Source organism: Otolemur garnettii, unplaced genomic scaffold (assembly GCF_000181295.1).
Source record: "Otolemur garnettii isolate 467f Iridium unplaced genomic scaffold, OtoGar3 scaffold00116, whole genome shotgun sequence".
Classification (NCBI taxonomy): Eukaryota; Metazoa; Chordata; class Mammalia; order Primates; family Galagidae; genus Otolemur; species Otolemur garnettii.
In genome coordinates this window covers 5,293,085-5,305,558 of record NW_003852511.1, presented here as the reverse complement: position 1 = coordinate 5,305,558, position 12,474 = coordinate 5,293,085, and the positions used below count along the sequence as shown (strand labels likewise).

Sequence of the window (12,474 nt, the reverse complement as noted above, 5' to 3'; positions counted from 1 at the left end):
ATAATCTCTGCCCGGACCTTTGAGAAGGATCACCTGCTTGAGCCCAGGAATTGGGGGTTGCTGTGATGCCATGGCACTCTACCCAGGGTGACAGCTTGAGACTCTGTCTCAAAAAAAAAAAAAAAGAATTTGTCACTGGGCACAGTGGCTCATGCCTATAATCCCAGCATGTGGGAGGCCGAGGTGGGTGGATTGCCTAAGCTCACAGGTTTGAGAACAGCCAAGCCAGATCGAGACCTCATCTCTAAAAATAGCTAGGAGTTGTGGCAGGTGCTTGTAGTCCCAGCTACTTGGAGGCTGAGGCAAGAGAATCGCTTACGCCCAGGAGTTTGAGGTTGCTGTGAGCTATGATGCCACGGCAGTCTACCAAGGGGGACAAAGTGAGACTCTGTCTCAAAAAAAGAAAAAAAGAATACTACATTGTCCAGCTGTAAAAACATGTTGCAGACATTTTTATTGGCAAATGATATTCATAATACGTTAAGTTGTAACCAAGTTATATAAAGCTGTCCTTATTCTGTTTTTTGGAAAAAACTGCACGGAAATTTTAAAAAAGTAATAGGAGCTGATTTTGCATTAAAGCAGGTTTTTCTTAGATCAACTTTCATTTTCCTAGTTTTTCTAGGAAGAAATTTTTTTTTAATGTGATAAAATGTTTATTTTTTTTACACCTTTACTGAGATAATTTACATACGATTGCTTGCACCTACAGTATACATTTGCTGTCTTAACATTTGTATCCACCTGTGAAACCATTACCACAATCAACATCATAAGCATTTCCATCACTCCCCAAAACTCCTTAGTGTCCCTAAGAGTCTCTCCCTTTTACCCCTCTTCATACCGATCTGCTTTCTGTCACTATAAATTAGCTTAACATATTCTAGAATTTTATTTAAGTGGAAATACTAAATGTACTGTTTGTGTAGCTTCTTTCACTCATAATAATTTTAAGATTCATCCATGTTATGTAGTGTATTCCTTTTTATTACCTAGTAGTATTCCATCATATGGATTCACTGCAGTTTATCTGGTGTTTTTTTTTTGTTTTTTGTTTTTTGTTTTTTTTGAGACAGAGCCTCAAGCTGTCGCCCTGGGTAGAGTGCCATGGCACCACAGCTCACAGCAACCTCCAACTCCTGGGCTCAAGCAAGTCTCCTGCCTCAGCCTCCCAAGTAGCTGGGCCCACAGGCGCCCGCCACAACGCCTGGCCATTTTTTGGTTGCAGCTATTATTGTTGTTTGGCGGGCCCAGGCTGGGGATTCGAACCCGCCACCTTAGGTGTATGTGGCTGGCGCCTTAGCCGCTTGAGCCACGGGCACCGAACCTTATTCTGAATTGATAAGCTATATGTTAATAAGCCCAATTTTAGTGGTGATACCCTACCAAGCTTCCTCCCATCAGTTATGTGGACATACTATATCCTAAAGAAGAAAAAGATGCTTTTGTTTGCTTAATTTTCTCTTTCCCGCATCTCTGCAGATCCACGAGAGCGGGTGAAAGAAGACGACTTAGATGTTGTTCTCAGCCCACAGAGACGCAGCTTTGGAGGGGGCTGCCACGTGACAGCTGCTGTGAGCTCCCGGCGCTCAGGAAGTCCATTAGAGAAAGATGGCGATGGGCTTCGTTTGCTGGGTGGACGTAGGATTGGCAGTGGGAGGATAATCTCTGCCCGGACCTTTGAGAAGGATCACCGTCTTAGTGATAAGGACCTCCGGGACTTGAGAGACAGAGACCGTGAGAGGGACTACAAGGACAAGCGTTTCAGGGTTTGTCTTTTGGGCCCTTTCATACTTCATGTCCTTGGGGCCTTAATGTTCATTTATACCAGATTTGAAAACCAGGAGGAACACAACCCACTCTTAAACCAGTCAGTGAGGAATAGGGAGAGCTAGGTCACGGGCTTCAAGTCTATAGCACAGTGTCTTCCACTTACTACCAAGCATAACTTAATTTATTAAGACTTTAATTGATGGCTAGGTGCCTGTGGCTCAAGTGGCTAAGGTGCCAGCCATGTACACCCAAGGTGGCGGGTATGAATCTAGCCCGGGCCAGCCAAACAACAATGACGGCTACAACCAAAAAATAGCCGGGTGTTATGGTGGGCGCCTGTGGTCCCAGCTACTCAGGAGGCTGAGGCGGGAGACTCGCTTGAGCCCAGGAGTTGGAGGTTGCTGTGAGCTGTGACGTCACAGCTCTCTACCCAGGGGGACAGCTTGAGGCTCTTGTCTCCCAAAAAAAAAAGAAAGACTTTAATTGATGGCTCGGCGCCTGTGGCTCAAGTGTCTAAGGCGCCAGCCACATACACCTAAGGTTGCAGGTTCAAATCCAGCCCACACCCACCAAACAACAATAATGGCTGCAACCAAAAAATAGCCAGGCATTGTGGCGAGTGATTGTGGTCCCAGCTACTTGGGAGACTGAGGCAGGAGACTCGCTTGAGCCCAGGAGTTGGAGGTTGCTGTGAGCTGTGATGTCATGGCACTCTACCCAGGGGGACAGCTTGAGGCTCTGTCTCAAAAAGAAAAAAAAAAAGACTTTAATTGATGTAGAAATGACTAGAATTTTATATTTTTGATTTTGCTTTATGAACTTTTCTAGAGAGAGTTTGGGGATAGTAAGCGTGTCTTTGGTGAGCGTAGAAGAAATGATTCTTATACAGAAGAAGAACCGGAGTGGTTCTCAGCTGGACCCACAAGTCAATCTGAAACCATTGAACTGACTGGCTTTGATGATAAGATACTAGAAGAAGATCACAAAGGAAGAAAAAGAGCACGGCGACGAACAGCCTCTGTGAAGGAAGGTCAGCACAAACTTTGGGAGGGAAGTTCACTGGTTTTAAAATGAGGTGTGATTATCATTGACTTAATTTTACATTTGGGAATGGGCACCATATGTTTGCAAATGGCATTTTTTTCATGATACAGCCTGATTTTGAAATTGCTTCTTACATGAGAAATCACTAAGTGTAGATTTCCTAAAGTTGTGCTAAACAGAAAAGTCTCATGGTACCGCACAAGAGCACTATACATGAAAAGGTTCTGTGGAGATGAGAAATGTGGTAGAAATGATGAGTCTTATTTATTGAGCAGTTATGTACTACTCACAGTAGTGTTTTGTCTTTTTTATTTTATTTTTTAAATTTATTGTTGGGGATTCATTGAGGGTACAAGAAACCAGGTTTCACTGATTGCATTTGTTAGGTAAAATCCCTCTTACAATCATGTCTTGCCTCCAGAAGGTGTGGCACACACCAAGATCCCCACCTCCCTCACTCTCTGCTAATCCCTTCCCCACTCCTCCCTCCTCCTTACTCTCTCTGCTTACCCCCTCCCCTTGTCATTAATTGTCCTTATATCAATAGTGAGTATATAGGATTCATGCTTATCCATTCTTGTGATGTTTTACTAAGAATAATGTGTTCCACTTCCATCCATGTTAATGCAGAGGCTGTAAAGTCTCCATTTTTTAAAAATGGTTGAATAGTATTCTATGGTATACATAGACCACAGCGTGTCAATCCATTCCTGGGTTGGTGGGCATTTAGGCTGTTTCCACATTTTGGTGATTGTAAATTGAGCTACAATAAACAGTCTAGTGCAAGTGTCTTTATGATAAAAGGATTTTTTTCCTACTGGTAGATGCCCAGTAATGGGATTGCAGGATCAAATGGGAGGTCTAGCTTGAGTTCTTTGAGGGTTCTCCATACTTCCTTCCAAAAAGGTTGTATTAGTTTGCAGTCCCACCAGCAGTGTAAAAGTGTTCCCTTCTCTCCACATCCATGCCAGCATCTGCAGTTTTGAGATTTTGTGATGGGGGCCATTCTCATTGGGGTTAAATGGTATCTCAGGGTAGTTTTGATTTGCATTTCTCTAATAATTAGGGACGATACATTTTTTTCGTATGTTTGTTAGCCATTCATCTGTCTTTTTTTTTTTTTTTTTGAGACAGGAGCCTCAAGCTGTCCCCCTGGGTAGAGTGCTGTGGCATCACAGCTCATAGCAACCTCCAACTCCTGGGCTCAAGCAAGTCTCCTGCCTCAGCCTCCCAAGTAGCTGGGACCACAGGCGCCCACCACAACGCCCAGCCATTTTTTAGTTGCAGCCGTCATTGTTGTTTGGCGGGCCCGGGCTGGGGATTCGAACCCGCCACCTTAGGTGTATGTGGCTGGCGCCTTAGCCACTTGAGCCACAGGCGCCTAGCCCTCGTCTGTCTTCTTTAGAGAAGGTTCTATTCATGTCTCTTGCCCGTTGATATATGGGATTGTTGGCTTTTTCCATGTGGATTAATTTGAGTTCTCTATAGATCCTTGTTATCAAGCAAAAATTTTGTCTGATTCAAAATATGCAAATATCCTTTCCCATTGTGTAGGTTGTCTGTTTGCTTTGGTTGTTGTCTCCTTAGCTGTACAGAAGCTTTTCAGTTTAAGTCCCATTTGTTTATCTTTGTTGTTTTGTCTTTTTCTGATAATTCTGTGAGGCATAGATATTTTTTGCTCATTCATAGATGAGCAAGTGGAGGCTCCAAGAGCTTAAGTGATTTAAGGTCACTGTGGAAGTAAATAGTAAAGTTGGGAGTTGAAGGAGGTGCTTTTGGGCTTCAGAACCCACCTTCTTCACCATGATGTTAGACCTTCCCAGGTCACTTGTTTGTGATTTGCCTTCTCTCAAATTTGGTTTTCTTAGGTATAAGTTAATAAGGTCAAGTGTCTCCCTTGCTAAACTGAAGAAGCCAGAGCTAATGTGTGTGCAGTGCCTGGTGCAAAATAGGGGGCCCATTGGTCTGTAGCTAGTTATTTTGGGGGCAGTCACTTGGCTCTGAGGTGGTCTTGGGAAGAAGTAGCTGGGCTAGCCTGATTAGTTTAAGTACTGGAGAGGCTACTTAGAAGAAGATAAAAATTTGACAGAATCTTAACAGGTAGGCCTATTTCTTTGTAAAGTGAAGCCAATGCCTGTTATAACTTAAGGGTTACTTTTTAGCATTGACAGTCAAATCAGAACTCAGTATCCATCAGAAGTCAGCCTCTGGCTCTGCGCCTGTGGCTCAGGTGGCTAAGGCACCAGTCACTTACACCTAAGGTGGCGGGTTCGAATCCAGCCTGGGCCCACCAAACAACGACAGCTGCAACTAAAATATAGTCGAGTGTTGTGGCGGGCGCCTGTGATCCCAGCTACTTGGGAGGCTGAGGCAGGAGACTCACTTGAGCCCAGGAGTTGGAGGTTGCTGTGAGCTGTTCGGCACTCTACCCAGGGGGACAGCTTGAGGCTCTTGTCTCAAAAAAAAAAAAAAAAAGTCAGCCCCAGTGGGAACTTAGGAAATTCTAGTTCTTTCAATCTTTCGGGTTTAGTTGAAAAAAAAATTGGCAAATACTAGACAACAAAAGGGGAAGCTATTTTATTTTTATTTATTTTATTTTTTGCAGTTTTTGGCCAGGGCTGGGTTTGAACCCACCACCTGTGGCATATGGGGTCAGTGTCCTACTCCTTTGAGCCACAGGCGCCGTCCCGGGGGAAGCTGTTTTAATAAGTGAAAAATCAGTGTCACCTTAAAATTATGAAGTTAAGATGAATTGAAGCAGAAATAAGATAACAGAATTTATTCAGAAAACAAAATCACATCAGTCATCTTTACATAATCTTTAAGATATGGTAGATATTACCATTATTTTTGTATTATTACACATTCTTCCCTAGGGGGATATAGGAAATTAATAGGTAACTTGGGAGACTTTGCTTTTATATTGCCTTTGAAATATGCCTTTGTCTCATTCTTTATTAGACTAAAGCAGCACCACCAAGAAGTATGCCTTTTCACCTAATGATAAAGGTCAGACAGCTGGTGAGAAAAAACACATTTTTCTTAACTAAGATGAAATCTGAATTTCAGCCATCCTTGTAGCAAGTGGAGGAGCCAGAGAAATGAGATAGATTGGTAGTGATACCTTCCACCTTATCAGAGAGTTTGAGACCTGGAGAGAGGGGATGGATTTTGTGGCAGAACCTAGGGGTCTTGGCTCACCTCATTAGTTAAGTACAAAAGGTCCCTAGGCTATCCGTGCTAATGTCTTTTTTAAAATAAATGCCCTATAGGCTTGGTGCCTGTAGCACGGTGGTGACAGCCAGGGCCAGCTAAACAACAGTGACAGCTACAACAACAACAACGAAAATAGCCAGGCATTGTGGCAGGCGCCTGTAGTCCCAGCTATTTGAGAGGCTAAGGCAAGAGAATCGCTTAAGCTCAAGAGTTTGAGGTTACTGTGAGCCGTGGCACCACACCTCTCTACCAGGGGCAACATAGTGAGACTTTGTTTCATAAAATAAAATAAATGCCCTATAGTTTCATCTTGGCTGCAAGCATGAAAGAGAGTGAACAAGCCCAAGTGGTGATACTAATCCCTATGGGGAGGTATGATGAGTGCCTTTTAGTGTTCCAACTTCTCATTGAGCTTATTTAGGAGTTCTTTGTGGGCATGTGCTAGTGCTGGGAATGTCGCAACGAATACCACAAACATAGTAGTCCCTGCGTGTGTGATTTTAAAACTGATTTGTGTTATCACATACTCTATACAAGGCCCAGGTTATATGCATGCATGTGGTGATGAGTAAAATAGCTTGAATATGTTATATTTATAACTGGGGGAAAAGTTACTTAGAAGGGACAAATTGTTAAAACATTTCATAATAGAAAAAAATTTTAGTTTTCAACCTCTCTAATGAAAGTATATGCTCGTTGTGAAATTTTTAATAAAATTTGCTCTTAGTTATTTTTACTTAAGTCCCTGGCTTTTGAGCCTACCAAAATAAATGGCCAGGAGTGTTTGCTAGTTCATGTTCTTATGTCAGGCCCAGTCTGCTTTCCAGTGAGCTTGGAGCGGGCATAGAATTGTATGTGGGGCATCTTCTTGCTGCTTGCAAAGCCATTCATCTGTTAAGAAATCTCTCAGCACAAAAATTAATCACAGAAATATTAAAGTTTCTTTTGTAAATGTCTGTACATCCTTAAATTGGGAAACTGAACTGTAATAAAATATCTGTTGCTTGTCCTGAAGTGGGCAGGCAGGTTCTGGTAGATAAAATAGGTTGGGGAGAAGCACTGACCTAATTAGACCATTTAGTTGTTTACTCTTTTGAGGGCACAGTTTCTTTCTCTTTTCTTTCTTTCTTTCTTTTTTTTTTTTTTTTGAGACAGAGTCTTACTTTGTCACCCTTGGTAGAGTGCGTGATGTCATAGTTCATAGCAGCCTCAAACTCTTGGCATTTAAGGGGTACTCTTGCCTTAGCCTCCGAAGTAGCTGGGACTATAGGTGCCTGCTATAACGCTCAGCTATTTTTAGAGATGGGGTCTCGCTCTTGCTTAGGCTAGTCTCAAACTTGTGAGCTTAGGCAATCCACCTGCCTTGGCCTCCTAGAGTGGCACAGTTTTTTTATAAAGTAGGAATAATTCATCCACCAAAGCAGTCATCTAGTGTAAATGTCAGTCTTTAAGGGATAGCATTTACCTTTGATTTCTGGCAGTGTCTGGTAACCCTCTAAGAGTAGTGATTCTCAACCTTCCTAATGCCGTGAGCCTTTAATACAGTTCCTGTGGGTCGCAACCCACATGTTGAGAACTGCTGCTCTAGAGATACTGCCAGTTGCTTTGTCTATGGCTTACAAAAATGTGTCTGACTGGTTGCCTTGGCCCTCCGAAGGCTTAGGGTTCTCTCGTGGCGGGCATCTGTGGAGGAGCAGAGCTGCCTTACCTGCACAGTGTGGTGTAGAAGAGCATTGGTGGCTGTACTAGGGTTGAACCTTCACTTGCTAGTCTTGAGACCTTGGGTAAGCAAGCCACTTAACCTTATAGCTGTTGTATTCCTGTACTTTACTGTCAAGGTTTTCAGATCAATACTGTATTGAAAGGAGAAGTTATCATTTAGCTTCTCTTGGTCTAGAACAGGCATCCTCAAACTATGGCCCGCAGGCCACATGCAGCCCTCCCAGGACATTTATCCGGCCCGCTGGGTGTTTTTGCCGCTGCTTCCTATCCTGCTTAGCAGCCAATTCATCCTGGGGCCTGCAGTCCAGCCCTCCAACAGTCTGAGGGACAGTGAACTGGCCCCCTGTTTAAAATGTTTGAGGACCCCTGGTCTAGAATATCCTGGCTGATTAATAAGACTGTAGTCATTATTGGGGACTTTTGAGTCTAGGCTTTGCAGCTTTTTTTTCCTAGGAGGACTTCACATCTGCCATGATCTTGATACTACAGGCAATTCTTTCATAGGTTTTGCAGAGAAGAGCACTGAATGTTCAGTTTTTCAAATAAAAGCATCAAAACTAAGATATGAATTGCCTTAAATGTTAGCTGAACTTCACTTAGCCCTGATCTTCCTATTCTAAAAACTGAACATTACAGAGTTTAAGTATATCAGGGACTATAGATTAAGACAAAGCTGATGAGCAAGTTACCTTCCCTCAGCTTAGTTTCATCAGAGAGTTACTGTAATACAATGGATAAGTACTCTGAGATATAAGCAAGGATTACATAGAAAGCAGCAATTAATTTTCCTGGGTCAGGCAAGATTCCCAAAGGAGGTGACATTTGAACTTTTCCCTGAAGTATGAGCTGCAACCAAACATGTAGGCAAATATAAATTGCTCTCGTGCAGGTTTCACATATGTAACTTAGGTTGCTGAACCTTAACTGAAGGGGGTGGTACAGGTGTGTGGGCAAAAGCAGAGCCAAATTAATTTGGTTTCATTTATAAGCAGTAAGAGACTTGCAAAGACTATCTTTAAAAAAAAAAAATGAATAAACAGACTCAGTACCTGTAGCTCAGCCACTAGGGCACCAGCCACATACACTAAAGCTGGAGGGTTCAAATCCAGCCTGGGCCTGCCAAACAAGGACAACTACAACCAAAAAATAGCTGGTGTTGTGATGGGCACCTATAGTAGGGTGACCAGATGTCTCACTTTTGGTGGGACAGTCCCACTTTTTAACAATTTGTCCTGCATCCGTGGTGTTTTAAAAAAGTCCTGATTTTTGGAAAGAATGCACCAACGGGCGGAAAAACAGGAAGGGAATATACGGTTTTCGGCTGCCATGTGGCTATTTCTCCAGAATATGAGTTTTATTCTGGTCACCCTAACCTATAGTCCCAGCTACTTGGGAGGTTGAGGCAAGAGAATTGCTTAAGCCTAAGAGTTGGAGGTTGTTGAGAGCCATGACACCATGGCACTCTACTGAAGATGACAAAATAAGACTCTCTCAAAAAAAAAAAAAATGTAGAAAACTTGAAGCACATAGGAGGATGACCATAATTCTTCCCCAGTTGTGTTGGTGTTCTGGCATGGTATTAAGCCTTTTTTCCTCCTCTTGCTCTCATAGAAAGGAGACTGTTTTATTCTTACAAATGACGTACCTGCACGGGAAGTCTGCTTTTGAAGTCATGCGTAGCTCTTTTGTATATGTGTTGATAGGTGATGTCACAGAACGAGAGCAGTTTACTTGATCAGATTGGTTTTGTCCTTATTTTGCTTTCAGGAATAGTTGAATGCAATGGAGGAGTGGCTGAAGAGGAGGAAGTGGAGGTCATCCTTGCACAGGAACCTGCTGCTGATCAGGAAGTGCCAAGGGATGCTGCCTTACCTGAGCAGTCTCCAGGAGAATTTGATTTCAATGAGTTCTTTAACCTTGATAAGGTTCCATGCTTGGCTTCGGTGAGTGTAGCAGCACACTTATAAACTGTATGGTTAAATTTAACCTAGTATTTAAGATACCTCTTTTAAGGTGGCATTTTCACAAAAATACTTGAATTTTTGTTGGCTTAAAGAAAACTAAATGAGATTACCAGTTAATTCTGTTTTTATGCTGGTGGCATTGCACTAAAAATTCTTCAGATGTTTAATAACATTGTCTGCTTTTATTTTTAATGAGTTAAATGTTTGTTGGTGTAAAAACTGACTAGGAAGGTGGTTTGTTAAAATTGGTGATTAGTGTCACACTGGCCTGCATTCTGTCCAGGAGGCTGCCTTTTGTGATGTTATGGTTCCAAAAATATTTAATGAAAAAGAACTTGAATTACTGTCAGTGTTGCTGTTCAACTATTCTTTTGAGTTTTGTTTTCTTTTTTTTTACCCTCAATAGAGTGCTGTGGCTTCATAGCACACAGCAATCTCAAACTCTTAGACTCAAGCCTCCTAAGCTTGAGCCTTTCAAGCAGCTAGGACCATAGGCACCCACCACAATGCTATTGTTATTATTATTATTATTTTTTTTTTTTTTTTTGAGACAGAGCCTCAAGCTGTCCCCCTGGGTAGAGTGCCATGGCATCACAGCTCACAGCAACCTCCAACTCTTGGGCTCAAACGAGTCTTCTGCCTCAGCCTCCCAAGTAGCTGGGACCACAGGTGCCCACCACAACGCCTGGCTATTTTTTGGTTGTACCGTCATTGTTTTTGGCGGGCCTGTGCTGGATTTGAACCCACCACCTTAGGTGTATGTGGCTGGTGCCTTAGCCGCTTGAGCCACAGGCGCCGAGCCCACAATGCTATTATTATTATCATTATTATTATTATTATTATTATTTGGCTGGGGCTGGGTTTGAACTCACCGCCTCTTGTATATGGGGTCGGCACCCTACTCTTTGAGCCACAGGTACCACCCCACCACAATGCTATTTTTAGAGACAAAGTCTCACTTTTGCTCAGGTTGGTCTTGACCTCCTAAGCTCAAGCAGTCCATCTTCCTTGGCCTCCTACGCTAGGATTACAGGCATGAGCCACTGCGCCCAGCCTCTTTTGAGACTTTAAAAGTATTAATAGAAACAATAAGCTGTCCCTGAATCATTACTTGCTACCTGCCTTTCTCCTGCCTCTTCAGCATTGATGGATTAGTATTGCCTCACCAAAATTTTGGAGAAAAGATTCAACTGTGACCTATGCAGATACCGGTAGAAATGAGGTTTTTCTGCGGTTGCTATCAAAGAACTGTGAAAAATTTCCAGCTACTCAGGAGGCTGAGGCAGGAGAATCGTCTAAGCCCAGGAGTTGGAGGTTGCTGTGAGCAGTGTGATGCCACAGCACTCTGAGGGCAATAAAGTAAGACTCTGTCTCTACCAAAAAAAAAAAAATGAAAAAATAGAATTCTAAAAACCATTTAGCAAAAAGAATATATATACTGAAGCTGTCCCATTTACAATACCAGATACATGAGTTTGACCAGTCTTTTAGAATTGGTGGTTCATGGAATTTTTACTTAAATGATTCTCTTTACTTCTTAACCATAACTGGTCCTTTGATTACTGTGTGATCAGACAAAATGGGGCACAATAGAGCAGGCAACATTGGCCTATCTCCTTTATCATTTGTGTGCTCCTTCCACCCAAAAGATTGCCACCCAAGTGAGCAGGCACCACTTAGTACTGATAGATACACTGCCACAGGTGAATTTTAGGGCAGTACTTCTTAAATTTTCTATGGTGATAAAATTTATTTATTTGGACTCCATTGAGGAACAGTATTTTAGTATAAAGTACCAATGTCACACCAGTACCAAATTGCTATAAAAGATTCAAAGCATTTACCCTCACTTTCTGAACTTATGTGGAACGTTATGGAGCATGTGGAGTGCAGCTCACAATCAGCAGTGGCAGCTGTCTTGTGTGGTTTTGTTCCTCAATTTTTAGTAGCAGTTTTAATTGTAAGTCTCCTAGCCAATATTTCCTTGGGTCATGTTCAGATGTGAACTTAATTTATCCAATGTAAAACCAAGTGATCCTCTCAAAATTGTAACTTCTGAAGGTATACTTATTTTTTTATTTTTATGTCAACTGTTAGTGGCCCTTTCTGCGTCATAGCTCATAGCAACTTCCAACTTTTGGGCTTAAGCGGTTATCTTGCCTCAGCCTCCCAGGTAGCTGGAACTACAGGCACCTGTCACAATGCCTGGCTATTTTTTGGTTGTAGTTGTCATTGTTGTTTGGCAGGCCCTGGCAGGGTTAGAACTGCCCGAGTAGTTGGTACCCTAGCTGCTGAGCTACAGGCACCGAGCCTGCATTGGAAATCTTTTATAGAAAGTTTTCAAACCAGAAGGTCAAAATTTAGGGACCTGTGTTTGGCTTCAAATGAGAGCACTTATACTCCCTTGTGTACTTAGGCAGAGGAAGAATTTACTCTTTTAATCCAAACTAAGTTCTAACCATGAACTTGTGATAATAACAGGCAGCATGCATGTAGGGCTACTGAGTCTTCCAGGCTTTACATAGAGGAAGTCATTTTATATTCACAAATTCTTTGAGATGAGTATTGTTTACATTATATATATGAGGAACAGGCACAGAACTTGCCCAAAGTTACACAGCCAGTAAGTGGTGGAAACTGACTTGTGATTTCTTCAGTGTCAGTTAAGAATTTCTACCATTGGCTCGGCACCTGTAGCTCAAGTGGCTAAGGTGCCAACCACATACACCTAAGGTGGCAGGTTCGAATCCAGCCC

General features: G+C 42.5%; 1 protein-coding gene across 2 annotated transcripts in view; it reads left to right on the top strand.

Annotated features, from left to right (window-relative positions):
* The window catches only part of EIF4ENIF1 (eukaryotic translation initiation factor 4E nuclear import factor 1), a 65,760-nt gene that overhangs the window by 29,053 nt on the left and 24,233 nt on the right, over positions 1-12,474 (top strand). For both annotated transcript variants that reach the window (XM_023517663.1, XM_023517664.1), the window contains exons 5-7: positions 1,483-1,769; positions 2,602-2,803; positions 9,523-9,698. In XM_023517663.1, the coding sequence (XP_023373431.1) occupies positions 1,483-1,769; positions 2,602-2,803; positions 9,523-9,698 (665 nt within the window). The remainder of the gene's footprint in view (positions 1-1,482; positions 1,770-2,601; positions 2,804-9,522; positions 9,699-12,474) is intronic.